Consider the following 18,193-nt stretch of genomic DNA (forward strand, 5'->3'; position numbering starts at 1 on the left):
GCGCAAAGATATGGGCCTTATTGGGCCAAGGGCAGGACATACCAGCCCCTAGTGAGCTGGTGCGCCCCATATATGCCAAATAGGAGGAGAAGGAAGGAGGGGAAGAGAGAAAGGAAAGAGGAGGATTCAGCCTCCCCTTCCCTTCTCTCCCCCCTCTCTTTCCTTCCCCCTCCAACACTTTTGGAAGGGGAGAGGCCGAATTGGACAAGGCCCCCAAGTAGGATTCCTTCTACTTGCGCGCCCTTGCTGCTCCCCTCCCCCTCCCACCTATATATATGTGGGGAGGGGGCGCCTAGAACACACAACAAACATTGTTAGCCGTGTGCGGGGCCCCCTCCACAGTTTACGCCTTTGGTCATATTCACGTAGTGCTTAGGCGAAGCCCTGCGCGGATTACTTAATCATCACCGTCACCACGCCGTCGTGCTGACGGAACTCTCCCTCGACACTTTGCTGGATCAAGAGTTTGAGGGACGTCATCGAGCTGAACGTGTGCAGATCGCGGAGGTGTCATGCGTTCGGTACTTGATCGGTTGGATCGCGAAGACGTTCGACTACATCAACCGTGTTACTTAATGCTTCCGCTTTCGGTCTACGAGGGTACGTGGAAACACTCTCCCCGCTCGTTGCTATGCTTCTCCTAGGTAGATCTTGCATGATCGTAGAAATTTTTAAAATACTACGTTCCCCAACGCATTCATCAAACTTAGGGTCACTAGGCTTCATCTTGTGAAAAGCAATGGACTTTTGAAGAATTTCATTCAGATATTTCAAGGAATAGTTTGGCAAGCGTTCCTCGAGGTAATTCCATATAGTGTATGCGCATTCAGAGTTTGCAAGCAAACAAGCTCATTTCTAGGCAATTCTCTAATGATAAGATTAACAATTCTAAGATTGTGAACCATGTCAAGATACTCATTGGGGGTAGGATGCAAAGGATTAATGGGAGGCACATAAGGGCTAAGAATATACTTTCTCAAATTATATTCACTGAAGATCTCAAGCATTTCATTTTTCCAAGAACCACAAAACTCCCCATCAAGAATAGGCACTCTATGTCTAATACTCCTGGACTAGACTCGTCCTTCTTCCTCCAATGGTGATTAAACCAAAGCAATGGAGACCAATGATCTGATACCAATCGAAAGGATCGAGAAGAGGGGTCTAGAGGGGGTGATTAGGCCCTTAACAAGTAAAAGTGGTAGCTTTTAGTTTCTTCAAGTTAAGGTTGAGTTTAGCATGTGTTAATGGGCCCACAATACATTTTACACAAGCATAGCAAGAGTATGAGCAGCGAAAAGAGTAAATCATGCAAGTGCAAGAATGTAAAGGGATGGGAATTGGAGGGTGCAAACGCAATGGAGACGCGGAGATTTTTGGCGTGGTTCCGATAGGTGGTGCTACCGTACGTCCACGTTGATGGAGACTTCAACCCACGTAGGGTAACGGCTGCACAAGTTCACGAAGGGCTCCACCCACGAAGGGTCCACGAAGAAGCTTGTCTACCCCAACATGGGCATCGTTCATGAAGGACTTGCCTCACTCGGCTGGATTATCATGTAGTAGGCGATCTCCTTGCCCTTACAAACTTCTTGGTTCAACTCCACATCATGTCGGAGGCTCCCAAGTGACACCTAACCAATCCAGGAGACACCACTCTCCAAAAGATAATAGACAGTGTGTTGATGATGACCTCCTTGCTCTTGTGCTTCAAATGATAGTCTCCCCAACACTCAACTCTCTCACACAGATTTGGCTATGGTGGAAGAAGAATTTGAGTGGAAAGCAACTTGGGAAAGGCTAGGAATCAAGGTTCAAATGATAGGAATGGAATCTCTTGATCTCAGCACATGAGTAGGTGGTTCTCTCTCAGAAAATGAATGGTGGAAGTGTAGGCATGTTCTAGTGGCTCTCTTCTCTGAGGAAGAAGGGGTGGAGGGGTATATATATATCCTCCACACAAAATCCAACAGTGACACACTTTTGACCCAACTCGGTGGCACTGATCAGAAATCTCAGTGGCACCAACCTGTGTAAAAGATATGAACGTAAGGAATCTAGGTGGGACCGACTGGAACAACTCGGAGGGACCAATGTGCAATGGCTAGGGCAAACCTCGTCTCGGTGGCACTGATTGCATCAACTCGGTGGGACCGAAGTGAAGCAATAAGGCAACAGAGAGTTGGCAAGCCATCTCGGTGGTACCGATTGCAATTCTCGGTGGGACCAAAACAATTGCAACTAGCAACAGAAAGCTATCAGGGCCATCTCGATGGGACCGAGATCCATATCGGTGGATCCGATTTGTTAAGGTTTGGCACTGGCTAAGTCCAGATGAACTCGGTGGCTACGGATAGGAAATTTCGGTGGGGCCGAGTTGGAATGTAGGGTTTGGACATATTTGGATGGAGAAAGTGGTTGAGAGTTTTGGAGTAATGTCACTAAGCACTCGAGCAAAAAGATCATTAAGTAACACCTCATCCCCTTTTAATAGTATTGGCTTTTCTATGGACTCAATGTGATCTTGGATCACTTAACAAAAAAAAGTAGGGTCTTGAGCTTTTGCCAATCCATCTCCTTCGCATTTTGAACGAGTTCCACATCCTCTTGTCCTTGCCATGACACTTTTGAAATTATCTGAAATATACTAGATAAAAACTATTTGTCCAACAAAATATATGTTGACATTAATTACCAAAACCACCAAGGGAGCACTTGTGCTTTCAATAGGTGTTAGAGAGACTATGTAAACTAGATTACTGACTCTAGTGCAAGTTGGAGACTATTGGAAATATGCCCTAGAGGTAATAATATTGTATTATTATATTTCCATTTTCATAATTAAGAGTTTATGTTTCATGCTATAACTGCTATGATTCTCGAATATGCGATTCAGTGGAAAATTCGCATGCACGTGTGAAATGATAAATAGTATAATATAGGTTCCCGGTCTTGCCTCTAAGACTGGCTCACGTGTTGTTGGTGATCATGTTTTCTGGATCTTAGGATATTGTTAAGTGTAAGGATAGTCCTAAAACGACACTAAGAGTATGAGGTTAGAAGAACGATCATATTGAATCGACACAAACTTGTTTGTTATACTTTGAGATAATATCGTCTGAAATCAATTGTTATAACACAGAGTGTTAGCATGTGTTTTAGTTCCTCGGACCATGAGAGTATCGTAGTCACTTCCTACCGTACGGTGTACTTTGGGATAGCTCAAGCGTCATCCGTAACTAGGTGATCATAACGACAACTTACAGGTTCATCAAAAAGTTTGACAAGGGACTGGATAGCTGAAGAGTGGGATTTGCTCCTCCGACGTGGAGAGATATTTTTAGGGCCCTCCCGGTGTGACGACATCCATCATCGTCTGGCAGACAAACGAGAAAGAAGAACAAAACCGGCAATGAGGTCAACGGTATAGTGAGCATGTGCATGATTCAGTAGGATACCGATGCATCACGGGTTTTGTAAAGTATTGTGAAGCAAAGGAAACATCACATAGCAAAGGGAACATCACATAATAACCAAAAGGTTCACTCGAATGTCATTCATGTAGTCATAGGGATTGATATGGACGTCCACAGTTCCGCTATCGGTCACTTAACGAAGGGATTTCATTCATGTCTGTGATTACCGAACCTACGGGGTCAGAAACTTAAGGTGATCATGATCTGCTGAGTGTTAGTAGGACGAGAGTATCGAGATTTTTTGTGTGGAATTGCTTCGTTAATATTCAGAATAGTTTCAAGAGGAATCGGAAGCGTTTCAAGGTCACCGAAAGAGTTTCAGAGTTTATCGGGCAATACCGGGTATTCCCGATAATTAATATATATAGGTGAAAAATGTTTCGGGTGATGTTAAATTATATATAAAAGACTGTAGTAATTATTAGAAGACTTTTATATTTAATAAAATATCAAGGGGCCTTAAAAGGCCAAGAGGTGTAAGGCAACTTGGGCCACAAAGGCCCAAGTGGAGTTGGCGCCCCCCTCCTTATGGGGAGGGGAGCCAATCCTAGTGGGGGAGGAGTTCAACTCCTCTTCCCTGCCCGACGCAGCAAGGAGGGCCTTTCTCTCCTTGGTGGAAGCCCTCCTCTCCCCCTCTAACCTATATATACTCGAGGTATTGTGCCCTATTGTATATACAAGTTTTGGAGCCTCCTCTAATTCATCTAGTTCTAGTTCTAGTTCTAGTTGGTCCTAGTTGACTAATTAGAGCTAGACCTAGTTCCTCTAATCCTCATAACTAGAAGCCCAATGTGGTTCTAATCTCCCCCATTTAATTCTCCGACGACGATTAGCTCTGGATGGCGAAGCGGTCCGGATCTTGAAGACCGTATGCTTTCAACCAAGTAGAGAGATTGTGCTCTCGGTCTTCCATTCGCGGGATCGTCATTAACGGTTCGAGGGACTCCAAGTATGGTCTACACCGACTCGTCTACTTTCGCTGCAACTCCGCAGTCGGTAACGATCGTTGATCCAAACCCTCTATGCATCTTCATATTGTTCCTGGGTGATCGTAAGACGTTTTTTTTGTTTGTACACGTTTTCAACAATGTTTTAATTCAACATATTGTGGTTGAGTTGTTCATAGTTACGCGCAAAAATGTCTAGTTATTGTTTTATTTTTTTATTTTTATTTTCCTCAGTACAATCCAATTAATTGAACATGCATTTAAATCAGAACAATCCATTTCCGAGCTGTCCGTCCCAGTCTCCATCGCCGGTAGGAGCACCGAGTACGTGCGTGTACCCCATCGGCCGTTGGCGTGACGTCTGGTGCCCACCGCCGTCCGTAACCCGCACGACGCACCATACCCGTTTACCCACCCTTTTCCTTACGAACGAAACTGCTAGCCATCAATTCTTCAACCCCAGCGAGAGCAAGACACGCAGCAGCGGAATTAGACTGACGAGCCCCAGAAGCCAAGCCAAGGGAACGAACCCGCCGGAGCCCCGGTCCACGGCCCCATGCCCTTCCTCTCGACGCCCTCGTTCGACCTTTCCGCCGGCGCGGAGCCCACACTCGGCCCGCGCCCTCCTCCTCCCCCGCCCCCCACGCCTCCATCGCAGCCGCAGGTGTCCGAGGCGGCGGCGAGGCGCCTGCGGGAGGCGGAGGAGCGGCTGCGCGAGGCCATCCAGGAGCTCCACCAGAGCCACGGCCGGGATGAGGAGGCCGCCAAAGGGGGTGGGTGGGGGTGCTGCGTGCACCAGGGGGAGTCGTGCGCGGCGCACGCGGCGGGGAATCTGTGCCAGACCTTCCTGCTCTCCTACGGCGTCCGTGTCGGCATCGGGATCCTCCTCCGCGCCTTCAAGCTCGCGCGCCGCAGATCCTACGCCTCGCTCCTCGATCTCAAGGTCCCAAAAAACCTTACCAACTCTTTCTTCTTCTGCGATTTCTTCTTCTTCATATCTAATCTACAGTATATGTTGGGTTTAGTCCGAATTCGTTGCTATAATGTATGTGGATATGTTACAGCTAGGTGATATCACCATCTCTATGATTATTACTTACTCGAATAAGGGGCAGTGAGTTGACTCTACTATTTGTTGTGTACGAGTAAAATATTCTGTCCAGCTGTTGTGTCTGTAGCGGGGATAATAAGTACAGTAGTACATGGTGTTACTCAGGCTGATTGCTTTAACTGATGTCCTTACAGAATATTTCCTGCTATGCATTGAATTGGTCTGCTTCCTCTTGTGTTGCCCACACTCACACCCCTTCCCAGAAAAATAGCAATTTCTTTTGTAGGCCAGCTGTGTTTTATTGCTGTTGTTCTGTCCTTCTCATCGATTCATTAGTTTTCATCTCTGGTTTTTTTTACCTCCCTCTGTTTTGATCAATGAGTGAAACATAGAAATGTAGATTGTACCAAATAATATTTGTTCTCGCTCAAATCTTCTATTTATCTACAGCAACTGGTTTCGGAGAAAGATCTAATAGTAAGGGAGGAAGCTTGCCGGGTAGGGTTACTTTTTGGAGGATTCACTGGATCATATCATGCACTGCGATGTTTCCTTAGGAGATTTCGCAAAAAGGAAACACCATTCAATGCGTAAGTAACTGGAGACTTATGCCCCGTTGTTTACATTCCTCTTATTTGATTGATTAGGACACATGTTCAACATAAGTGTGCGCTAATCACTTAATCAGTGCTTGGACCTGGGAATGTCCCTGAAGAGGTTCAAAATAGGATACTTTCTGTTATACGATTTTTGTCAAACATATTCATGACTCAACTGAAGGGCGTGATGGAGCAGAATATTATCAGGTTCGGTGGCAGGCTTGGCGATACTAGCACTAGATGATTCGAGTAGGAGACGCACCCTTTCTCTATATCTTCTAGCAAGGCTTGCTCAGGTAAGCAACAACTGGAGTAATTTTGTATTGAACTTGCGTGTAAAGTATATCGTCCTCATGTTGTACTGCTTGATCCTTTCAGTGTGCATATAACTCTGCAAAGTCTAAAAATAGATTCCACTTCTGGGGTAGCCATTGGAGACATGGAGATGCATTACTTTTTTCTGTCGCATCTGCCCAGGTAACTAAATGAAAATGGCTGACTTGCTTTAATCTAATGAGGATTTTGTTATGGAGGGAAAAGCTTGTGTAATCACTTGATTTATCATTGCAGATTATGTATGCTTTTGTAATGAGGCCTGAAAGCTTACCAAAATCTTACCGAGACTTCATCCAAAAGACAGGACCAGTTGCAGAACCTGTTTACAAGGCTGTCAGAGATAGCTGCAGAGGTGGCCATGTGGATCTCATTGGCCTCTCGGCCTATTTCGCAAACAAGAAGAATTCAAATTTGATAAATTTAACAAGAAGTCCGTCAATTATTCCATGCTCTGTTATTCATCCTGACAGAGCATCGTGCTTGGCTCATAATGTTACTGTCACTTCATCAACATTCAAGAAAACGTTCCCTCTGTATTTCTCATTGACATTTGTCCCCTTTGTTGTTCTACGTCTTCAAAAGGTAACTTGTCACCAACTATATTTCCTCTATATAGTCGAAGACTGCTGTAAAACTGAAACTTGACACGTGATTGCATTAACATGTGTGTGGTATGCTTGTTTCCTAGAAAATTTGATGCTTCAAAGAAAAACTAATCTTACAAGTACCTTCAAATTGTATTGTCCACCATATTTGTACGACTTTAACTTTCTCTAATTGCAAATGTGCTTGGTTCATTCTTTGATTTTTATTCTACCAGTGAAATAGAATATTGGCCCCCAAGTCCTAAACAGCCTAGATTGGCTTAAATATTTAGCCTCATTATTTGTTACTCCCTCCGTCCCGGAGTAAGTGACTCAACTTTGTACTAAAGTTAGTACAAAGTTGAGTCACTATTTTGGGACGGAGGGAGTATTTAACCTAATATAAGATGTTTTAGGTCACTAAAGTAATGACCTAAAACGTCTTATATTAGTTTCAGAGGGAGTATATCTGTTCATTCATACCCATCTCCAATGTCGATTATCTAATACATAAAATTGCTTGATCAAATAGTTTTTGGAATCCCCAGCTGCAACCTGCTGGCGTGCTCTTGTGGGTGCAGTTCGCTCTACCACTTTTTTGTCTGCGTTTGTCACTCTCTTCCAGGTAATTATCAGTAACTAGCATGTTCCTTTCCACATAATTCTTTCATGATTGTAATACCTTTCTGGCATCATTGGTAGTCTGCCATCTGTTTGCACCGTAAAGTTGCAAGCAAAGACCACAAACTTGTGTATTGGTTTGGTGGTTTACTGTCTGGTCTTTCGATTCTCCTGGAGAATAAAGCAAGACGAGCGGAGTTAGCTCTCTACGTACTTCCCCGTGCTGGAGAATCTCTATGGTATATATTGATCAACCGCCACCTCCTCCCAAATATAAAAAATGCTGAGGTAAGCTTCTTTGTAGCCAATATTTTTTCCTTTGGCCTCAGCTCTTCAAGAGAAGCTATTTGAAGTTTGCTTGTACTATGTCCTTTAGTTGGTACTCCCTCCGTCCCAAAATTCTTGTCTTAGATTTGTCTAGATAGGGATGTATCTAATACTAAAATGTGACTTGATACATCCGTATCTAGACAAATCTAAGACAAGAATTTTGGGACGGAGGGAGTATTTAATTAATGTGATCTGAGTGAAAGACAATGTCAACTAAAGTTATCCTTTGCCCAAGAAGTAGGACATTTTATGGTGATAGCAGTGTGCCTTTTGCCTTGATCACCGCAAGGGATCCTTTAACCTACGTAGAGGTCGTGTTGAGAAAATATTATAGTGCAGTTTGCTGAGATACAAATTGTTGTGGAAGATAGCCTTTGAAGAATCAGTATTATAACTTTAGCTAGGTTAAATGATAGTGGTGATCGGGACTTGACTTCTAGATGCTGGATTAGTTCCAACAATTAAGTGCAACTGCAAGAGGGTATCATGTTGGCAGTCTGACATGGTAAGTTTTGTGTAGTGTCTCAGGAAGAAACTAGCTGTTTGGTGTCTTTGGTCTGTGTCATATTTTTGCGGTCATTATAATCCAGGTGGTCTTACTGGCTATCAGTGTTTGGCTACAAAAAATGATCATAAACTGCACGAAATGGTTGGTAAATCTGGTCAAGGTGGCTAAAGTCTGGTAGCGCAAACTTTGGCTCTCAAGGTTTGAAGCCAAACAGCCACAGTAACCGCAAACAGTTGAAAGTGTCTTTCATTTTGTTTTATCTTAACTTTGGCTGTCAAGGTTTGGAACCAAACAGCCACAGTAACCACAAACAGTTGAAAGTCCCTTTCATTTTGTTTTGTTTTTTAAAAGAATTTAAACCCGCAGATAATGAGAAAAATCTGCTAGAATTACTCTGGGTTGCAGTGCGTAATCTTCACTTGATAGCGATAGTATCTGTTTCTATACTTGAAATACGAGTACCAACTTTTTCCTCTGTATTTTCATTGTATTTCGCTCTGTTCCATGCTTAACAGATTCTTTGAAAGTACTGGTAACATTGGGAAAATTTCAGGTGGGTCTTTTCTGCATGTGCATGGGAGGGATCATGTACTTTCTGGAGTACGAGCCAGACACCATGGCTCCATTCCTTAGAGGCCTGATCCGGCGTTTCCTGGCGAGCAAGATAACCAACCCAAGCCCGCCTCCGAATCGCAACGCCTCCTACTCCTACCTTCAGACGCTGAACGTGTTGGAGCAGTCAAAAACGCATCCTACCCCGGAGAATGGCCTCCCTACGTCAGAGACGTATACCCTTGAATCAATTCCTGGACTTTAAGAGTTAACAGTTACTCGTACTAGTAGATATCACACTCATGGTAGTCTTTAGTCTGCGATTGTAATAAACAAATTATGGGTGCGTTTCAGGAGGGGTAGGTGACTAGGTGTTGGCGCCCCTTGCACAAATAAAAGGGGCAACGTGTATCTGTCGTGAGTGGAGCATTCTAAAGCGATTCTTGTTCATACCCTTTTCGTTATAGGCTATCCATGTTCAAGAATTATCTATGTAAAAGTCTTGCAAGATCATGTCGCCGTTAAACAACAGGCTTCGTCTTCTCTAAATGGCACTGTTTGATTCCTGAATTTGGTGTATTTGGCTTCTTTTCTTAGAGCAACCCTAGTGAGTCGCTGTATCGGCGATCGCCATCCATCATATGGAGCGTGCTTTATATGAACTAGCAACACCATGAGCATTAGTAACCAACTCTGACATTTGGTTTTCTTTTGTCCTTTGGCAAACTTGGCAGATCTTTGGCTGCAAGGCGGAGGTAAAGAATATCTTCAAAATCAATTTTAATGCCATCATTGCGATTTTCAGCAAGCAATTTTCCATGCCAGATAGAGCAATTGGTATTGCCATAGGAATAAGCAGTGCAGGAGCACAGTTCAGACAAGCTTCCTCACACATACTATGAGTGGTAGCAAGGTTTACGCTTTGTGAGTTGTAGGGCAATGTAACCCGAGCAATGGGGTGAAACGTGTCTGTTGAACTTGTCGTGTTCTTGTGACTGGAGCAATACAGCGGTGTATTTTTGATGCACCCTTGTGTTTGATCACCAAAATCCCAATGCCATGGCGACTTCTTAGAGAAGCTCTCCATGCAGTCACAGGGTGGCTGCGCACTGCCATCGCAGATCGTGAAAGGTCCGCAGGTTATAGTCGGAGCGCAGAAATCAACAGGGTAGGCAAATATGGTTTGCCAAGATTGTTCGGCCTCTGACCAGATATTAAGCTTGATCTGACTAGAAATGTCTAGCGAGACAAATGAGTAAGATGATTCATTCGGTGGAGTGTACATATAGTACTCCTCTTCTCTGGTATTAACATAGAGTGGGACAATCGAACCTTTTGCCCGTGGAACCAATTGTAGAAACTTCTGGATTCTTGGCAAAAGTTTCAATATCGTTGATGTTTCAGGCGCATAAACAACCTGGTACCCTAGCGAGGATTTGCGGCGCTTAAGAACTATCCCGTTGCCATTGGTTTCTAGCTCGATACTATACGAGCCAAGCCCAGGATCAACGGTACTCTTTTTCGAGATTACCCGACGATTTAAACGGGTGACTCCAGCCAAATTTGGCACCAGGGAGCAGAACATCCGTTGGGTAGTCGAAGCTTTCCAACAACAGTTGGCCAGATGATGATGTAAGGGTTAGGTTTGCACTGTCCATGAGGACTACAGTGGTGGTGTTTATGCTGTTGGTTTGTGTCCTATTGTTGTATACAATATAGTTGATCCATTGCGCCAAATGGCGCAGAGACATGCTAAAGTCATGTTGTTGATGAAAATAGTTTCATTTTGCAAGGACATATTCGATATTGGTAGTACAAAGCCCATGTGTTAAACCACGCTATATTGAAAATATTTTTATCACCCTGAGAAATCTGAGTTTGAAAAAAAATCATATTTGTATAACATATATAGACCAGTTAAGGAAGCGTTTTTTAGTTCAACATATGGTTATCATGCTGAGAAATCTGAGTTAAAAAACATGTTTGTATAAGATGTATAGACCAGTTAAGGATGTATTTTTTTAGCTGTGTTTGTACCAAACTTCAATTTTCCATGTGCACAAAAGAAAAGAAAAACTCTATGTGTTGTGCATATGGAGGCATAGGTATTTGAAAGGCCCATATGTTACCTAGCCCGGCGAGAGAAACATACTCAACTGGTAAGATTTCTCCTTTTCTACTATTTCGAATTTGTCTTCATGCATGGATTTTTTTTATTGAAGGATAGTACCGATGTTGTCTTGGGCTGGCAGACCTCCAGGTTGCACCAGTTGCCAAAGAGAAGAGACATTAGTAGGAATCGAAACACCGAGGATTGACCAAATCACAACAGCGAAATTGCAAATTGTGGTCATTTTTCATATATACATGGAGTCGCAGGTCATTGCATTGCTGAAGCAGACTAAAATTTAGGAGAACGTATGAGAACATAAATGATGTAAAGTCAGTTCTGGGTTTAAAATGGGCATAAGTAGTATTTCAGTAGAGCTGCATCGGAATGCACAAAGGCTTAGTAACTGCAACAGTAAACGACGTAGATGGCGCAAAGGCACGCTAAATTCATGTGCCCGATGGAAAAAATATCCATGGTTTAATCCCCTTTAATAGGAAACATGATCGATTGTTGTCTACAATAAGATGTATATACACATTTTAATTTGATAGCACAATATACTTGCTACCATGTTTGTTGGGGGAACACAATTGAACATATAAATCCGGAAGAACTGCTAGCTAGGACCAAAGCCTCCACGTCGGCTTTAAATCGCTATTGCCACCGCCTGCAAATTCTGTGCCCCGCCAAGGGCATTTTAGTCTTTTCACCTTTGGGTATAAAAAGCAGCCCGCCCGTGGAGAAACCCTAGCCGCGCCCTCCGCCCGCACTCGAGCCCCGCACTCGCGCCTCCGCCCGCACTCTCTGCTCTCTTCCCCGATCCCCTCCCACGAACCCTAGCATCCTGGTGCCGCCACCCCTTCCTTCTCCCGCCCCCCACCCTCCCCCGCGCCGCGAGCCCCTCCCTCCACTTCGTCGCCACCGCTGTCTCTCCTCTTCCTCCCCGCTCTAGCCCCTCCAGGTCGTCCGCTCGCGGTGGTTCCAGATCCTGCGCTGGTCGTCCCCATGGGTGAGGAGGGGAGGTTGGGTCTTCAAGGTTGGCGGAGGTGCAGGGGAGACCGGCAGCGTGGGGAGGAGCAGTGAGCCAGGAGCCAGGGAGAGGCCAACGTCGGGGACAAGAAGCAGCGGGGCCAGCCGCCCATCGCGGTGGTTTGGAGGGAGAGGGAGAGGGAGGAGGTCGGCCACGAGAGAAGGAGCAGGCCGGCCCTACTTCGTCATGGAGGATGTCCAGCTGCTCGTCCTCCTCCGCCTCTTCTCCAAGCGTCCATCCTATCCCAACTCAGCTTCAGGTACACAATCATACTTCTCTTCCTGATTTTTTCTCTCCCTTTCTTCCAATCCCCTAGTTTTGTTTCTCTGTGCCTGCAAAGTGTTTGATGAAAATCCAATAAGGCTGGCAGGGCAGTATTAATCTATGTAAGTCATCTGATTTCTTTTTCCTATTATTTAGTTCCAGTAGAAAATAACAAGTTGAGTAGACCGACTAGCTTTTTGCAATTTAGGTATTGAAGAAGATCATCATGACTGCTTTTTCTTTCATGCAATAGTTCAGGTTTATTGTTCTTAGTTTTTCTGTAGTGGTTAATTTGATTGCTATGGATTAAAATCTAGAGCTACCTTATAATACTGCTTGAAAATAGCTTTGGCTCTTCACACATGGGAGTAATAGGACAGTTTGCGTTCCTATTTTCTTTTCTCTGTATATGTACATAGTTTTCAGATTCTATTTGTTTGCTACTGAAGCTTATGTTTTTCTTTTTCAGAATTGGGTGCGTATGAACAATGCAACGGAGGTTATGTTAATTCCTAGAATCTTATATGTTCTTTTGTCTCCTGGTGATTACTTCGAATGGCTGTGTGAGGTAATAGAGCTAATACCTTTTGTTTCTTCATCACTATAAACCGTGTCTGATTTTAAAACTGAGAGCCATAAAATATATGCATTAATCTCTCTTGATATTTTCCCATACGACCAACATTAATCTATGTTGATGTGTTCTATGCCAATTCATTGCCGATGGAGTGCCAACATTAATCGTATATGAAATTTAGTTCTAACTTGCAAAAATGTTCTGATTACTGTTTGTGTGTGTGTGGCTACACATCTGTGCCGTTCCAGCTGCTCTGTTCTTACTTTGAACACCGAGTTGAGCAGTGGTTCACGCGGGAAAAAAATCAAACCGCTTCAAATAAAGAAATACTCTTCTGAAACTATGCTCCTCTTAGGACAGACACACCTCCTGTGCATATGGTTGCAGGTTGTATCCATGCCAAGATAGCACCTTGTATGCATAAGATGGACCATATTTTGAATATACGAAAAATCAATTTATTTAGTTTTCTTGCTGTCAGAATAAGAGCGTGAAACCAACTTCCATCAAACACATATCTGCAGCATTATACTATGTACATGGTGCAGATATATATATTTGTTGACCAAGCAATTCCTTTCTTCTGAGTAAACGAACATATAAACCCGGAAGAACTGCTAGCTAGGACCAAGGCCTCCACGTCAGCTTTAAATCGCTATTGCCACCGCCTGCAAATTCTGTGCCCCGCCAAGGGCATTTTAGTCTTTTCACCTTTGGGTATAAAAAGCAGCCCTCCCGTGGAGAAACCCTAGCAGCGCCCTCCGCCCGCACTCGAGCCCCGCACTCGCACCTCCGCCCGCACTCTCTGCTCTCTTCCCCGATCCCCTCCCACGAACCCTAGCATCCTGGTGCCGCCACCCCTTCCTTCCCCCGTCCCTCCCCCACCCCTCCCCCACGCCGCGAGCCCCTCCCTCCACTTCGTCGCCACCGCTGTCTCTCCTCTTCCTCCCCGCTCTAGCCCCTCCAGGTCGTCGCTCGCGGTGGTTCCAGATCCTGCGCTGGTCGTCCCCATGGGTGAGGAGGAGAGGTTGGGTCTTCAAGGTTGGCGGAGGTGCAGGGGAGACCGGCAGCGTGGGGAGGAGCAGTGAGCCAGGAGCCAGGGAGAGGCCAACGTCGGGGACAAGAAGCAGCGGGGCCAGCCGTCCATCGCGGTGGTTTGGAGGGAGAGGGAGAGGGAGGAGGTCGACCACGAGAGAAGGAGCAGGCCGGCCCTGCTTCGTCATGGAGGATGTCCAGCTGCTCGTCCTCCTCCGCCTCTTCTCCAAGCGTCCATCCTATCGCAACTCAGCTTCAGGTACACAATCATACTTCTCTTCCTGATTTTTCTCTCTCCCTTTCTTCCAATCCCCTATTTTTGTTTCTCTGTGCCTGCAGAGTGTTTGATGAAAATCCAGTAAGGCTGGCAGGGAGTATTAATCTATGTAAGTCATCTGATTTCTTTTTTCTATTATTTAGTTCCAGTAGAAAATAACAAGTTGAGTAGACCGACTAGCTTTTTGCAATTTAGGTATTGAAGAAGATCATCATGACTGCTTTTTCTTTCATGCAATAGTTCAGGTTTATTGTTCTTAGTTTTTCTGTAGTGGTTAATTTGATTGCTATGGATTAAAATCTAGAGCTACCTTATAATACTGCTTGAAAATAGCTTTGGCTCTTCACACATGGGAGTAATAGGACAGTTTGCGTTCCTATTTTCTTTTCTCTGTATATGTACATAGTTTTCAGATTCTATTTGTTTGCTACTGAAGCTTATGTTTTTCTTTTTCAGAATTGGGTGCGTATGAACAGTGCAACGGAGGTTATGTTAATTCCTAGAATCTTATATGTTCTTTTGTCTCCTGGTGATTACTTCGAATGGCTGTGTGAGGTAATAGAGCTAATACCTTTTGTTTCTTCATCACTATAAACCGTGTCTGATTTTAAAACTGAGAGCCATAAAATATATGCATTAATCTCTCTTGATATTTTCCCATACGACCAACATTAATCTATGTTGATGTGTTCTATGCCAATTCATTGCCGATGGAGTGCCAACATTAATCGTATATGAAATTTAGTTCTAACTTGCAAAAATGTTCTGATTACTGTTTGTGTGTGTGTGGCTACACATCTGTGCCGTTCCAGCTGCTCTGTTCTTACTTTGAACACCGAGTTGAGCAGTGGATCACGCGGGAAAAAAATCAAACCGCTTCAAATAAAGAAATACTCTTCTGAAACTATGCTCCTCTTAGGACAGACACACCTCCTGTGCATATGGTTGCAGGTTGTATCCATGCCAAGATAGCACCTTGTATGCATAAGATGGACCCCCTGTGTTTGCTCGAGTGTATTGTACACCAAAATCATGAGAGCTCCACACATAAATTTTGCCCGGACTTACTATGTTCGTGTAAGCATTTGAAATTCTTGATGCATTTGAGACGGTGGAAACGAGAGAAGCTGGGAGCGTAGCACTGACCGTGACTGTGATTGCTAGAGGTAATATGTTAGGAGTTTCTCATGTTTATTCGCCACTTTTCACTGTCGGAGAGCTATTGTGTGTCAGACTGTTGTCATTAACATGGGACAACCTTATTATTTATTATGTTTGGGTCTAAAGTTCTATAAACAGATCGGATTGACGGGTGGTCAGATCATCTGGTACAACAGAATCAGTGAGCAATGAACATTCAGTCCTGATAAAGTCTGGGTCGTAGTAGCCTTGCCACGACATGAGCTGCGATGATACCAAATTCCTCTTAATCAAAGCACCACTTTGAACTCAATGAACTAGGCACAGTACATCCCTGTGTTGCGGTCTCTGATGCAAGATGAACCATAGATTGTAGCCAAGGCATCAACCATGTCTACTGTGTTTGCTTTTCTTTGATACAATTTCACATTTGATTCGATGGTTTTACATCATGGTGCAGGCGTCCCTCACAAATCATTACCATGTTTATCGACAATTTGTTATTTGCGTTATTTGTCTGAACCGGTACCATAAATGCTTCCTTCCTTTCTATGTACTGGAGTTTTCTTTAGGCCATTGTACAAAATAGGCGCCAATGCAGTTATGGACAGTACACTCACAATGATGATTCTATCTTCTTTAATATCTACTTGACGATTTTGAAAGTTCAATTATATATGTTCTGTGCATTGATTTTTGTAGACTGTTTAAATATATACCAGAACGCAACTTCTAGAATTCGAAGTTAATTGTATTTGCTCTGTTTTGGCAGCTCTAAGAGATAGACGAAGGTCTCAACTGGCTGGGAAGATTTGACAAGAGATGTGGAGATGGGGCACGGGGAGGGGAGGGCGAGTCGGCCTGGAGGCCCCGGTTGTGGCTTCGACTAGGCAGGCCTGGGACTCGCGGTGGCGGGCGGCCTCGCGCTGGAGCTGGTCCTGGCGGGCGGCCTCGGCCTCGTCCACACGGACTTCTCCTGGTTGTCGAACCGGTCGAGGTTGCAGCTCTTCTTCTCCGTAGCAGTGTCACCTTAGTTTTTTCTTTTGCATGCGTCGCTTCGGCCGGCTTTGCTTTCCATGTCCTCGTGCTCTTCGATTTTCTTGTTCTCACTTCTCTTTATCTTGTTGCTGCAGGGTCATCCAACTTCTTGTTTATCAGGCTACCGTTTGATAAAATGTAAGATATTTCTGTTTGGAAGGGTAAGATATTTCTTGCTCGTCTGCTGTTTGATAAAATGTCTCTGAGCTGAAATGTTTGTTCGTTGCTTCTTTCTCTTTCTGTCCAGGTTTCCTGACGTCCGGACCGGTCATACTTTTGCAAGGTTAGATGTGTTGTTATTGATGCACTTCATTGCTTCTTGCTACATGCTCTGTTTGCTTTGTTTCGTGGCCTACCACTTGTTCTTGTCTGGTGAGATTATGGTGCGCCTTGTCTTTTTCTAATGCTGTCAGCCTTTGTCTCCTTATTAGCCTGTTAAATTATGTATATGGGTTCACGTGTAAGCAAGCTGAGTGGGTTATGCAGGCTACTTTGTAAAATGTGCATGCATAACCGCCTGTAAAGGGGTCCAGTATATCATACAAAGAGCAGCAACAAATGCTTATTATGTTCCATTAAAGCAGATTAGAAGATTGTTTAGTTTGGGTAATTTTATTAATTGTTTTTTTTTTCTCCTAACTGACCGAACTGGCTTTATCCAAAAAGAAAACGAGCAGACTTCATTAGCTTAGAGAAGAGAATTTTTTTAAACGCTGTGGTTATAGAGTTGTGCTCGGTTTGCTTCTTTTGGTCATTCTTGATATAAGCAATTGGGTAGCGTTGCTGTTTACTCATATAAGGAATGGATTGCTAGGAATGAGTTTATCAGAGCCTACTGGAATGCACGCCCTCTGTCCCTGTTTTTGTCTCTGTAGCTAAACTTGAGAATTGTACACTTTGGTATATAAAGTTAGTTGCTGAGTTTACATGCAGTTATGAAAGTTAGAGCACATACATGCTTTATTTTACTTCCTTTAATACAGGGCATTCCATAATTACTAAGAACTGATTTGTTGAAGTGTGCCTCCCTAATTTGTCCAGATACATGCGAGCATTGCTGTGTCCAACCTGCACAAGAATGCCAAGAAGTCCTTCTCGGAGACGTAAGCCACGATGCATGTTTCTACCATGATTTCCTTCGATTGGATTTCGTAGATTTAGGTGTTGAAAAATTATGGGCTGTGGATGCAGGATTAAGGACATGTACCTGCACTACAACGAGAGATCTGGGCTCCTTCTTTGTGGCTTCCAAATTTGAAATGTTTCTTTGGGAGTTAGTTTAGTTTTCTGTTATGGATTCACAGCTTCTCACATGTACCATCCTCTTAGACCTTTAGATTTTCAAAGAAACAAATAAAGATATCGTGGTATGGTCTCAATAATACAACTTAAAGCTTTTCATGCTTTATATTTTCTTTGAAATTTGCTCTTGAAGAATCATGTATCTATGTTAGATTCGGTGAGAAAAGACGGCTTCCAAGCAGAGGATGCGCGAGTGTTGGCCACTTTGGTTTTTGACTTGGGTGTCTAAATATTCTCACCATACTTGGCTCCCTCTTGGCCTTTGCGCCATTGGCGCAACGAGTCATCTAGTTACATGAAAGGGTGCAGAGTCACACCGAAAGCTATAACTACCAGTAAATGTTATGCCAGAGCTATAAGACCGTCATTCTTCTCCTAGATCGCAACTTTTACCAGATGCCGGTAAGGATAGG

General features: G+C 43.9%; 2 protein-coding genes across 10 annotated transcripts; both read left to right on the top strand.

Moving 5' to 3' along the window:
- Window positions 1-5,067: 5,067 nt before the first annotated feature.
- Window positions 5,068-9,574, top strand: LOC123052653 (uncharacterized; the record flags this gene model as incomplete). The annotated part of the gene is given in 8 exon segments (XM_044475959.1): window positions 5,068-5,366; window positions 5,925-6,064; window positions 6,270-6,369; window positions 6,452-6,550; window positions 6,644-6,991; window positions 7,526-7,618; window positions 7,696-7,902; window positions 9,006-9,574. Coding segments are annotated over 8 exon segments (1,550 nt in total), but the record flags the coding sequence as incomplete, so codon positions are not given.
- Window positions 9,575-11,912: 2,338 nt separating this feature from the next.
- On the top strand, window positions 11,913-17,961 carry LOC123052654 (uncharacterized). Of its 9 annotated transcripts, none has more exons than XR_006424886.1 (9): window positions 11,979-12,406; window positions 12,881-14,282; window positions 14,363-14,409; window positions 14,757-14,762; window positions 16,213-16,437; window positions 16,574-16,639; window positions 16,726-16,761; window positions 17,520-17,581; window positions 17,670-17,961. XR_006424886.1 is itself a non-coding variant. In XM_044475960.1 (7 exons), exons 3-7 carry the CDS (start codon window positions 16,263-16,265, stop codon window positions 17,759-17,761), a joined length of 408 nt encoding a protein of 135 aa, XP_044331895.1. In that variant the 5' UTR covers window positions 12,060-12,406; window positions 12,881-12,979; window positions 16,213-16,262; the 3' UTR covers window positions 17,762-17,961. The 9 variants fall into 9 exon arrangements, 1 of the variants encoding a protein (XP_044331895.1); XR_006424884.1 differs by having other exon boundaries at window positions 11,986-12,406; window positions 14,757-15,466; XR_006424882.1 differs by having other exon boundaries at window positions 12,019-12,406; window positions 14,757-14,855.
- Window positions 17,962-18,193: the final 232 nt, after the last annotated feature.

This window comes from Triticum aestivum, chromosome 2D (assembly GCF_018294505.1).
Source record: "Triticum aestivum cultivar Chinese Spring chromosome 2D, IWGSC CS RefSeq v2.1, whole genome shotgun sequence".
Taxonomy (NCBI): Eukaryota; Viridiplantae; Streptophyta; class Magnoliopsida; order Poales; family Poaceae; genus Triticum; species Triticum aestivum.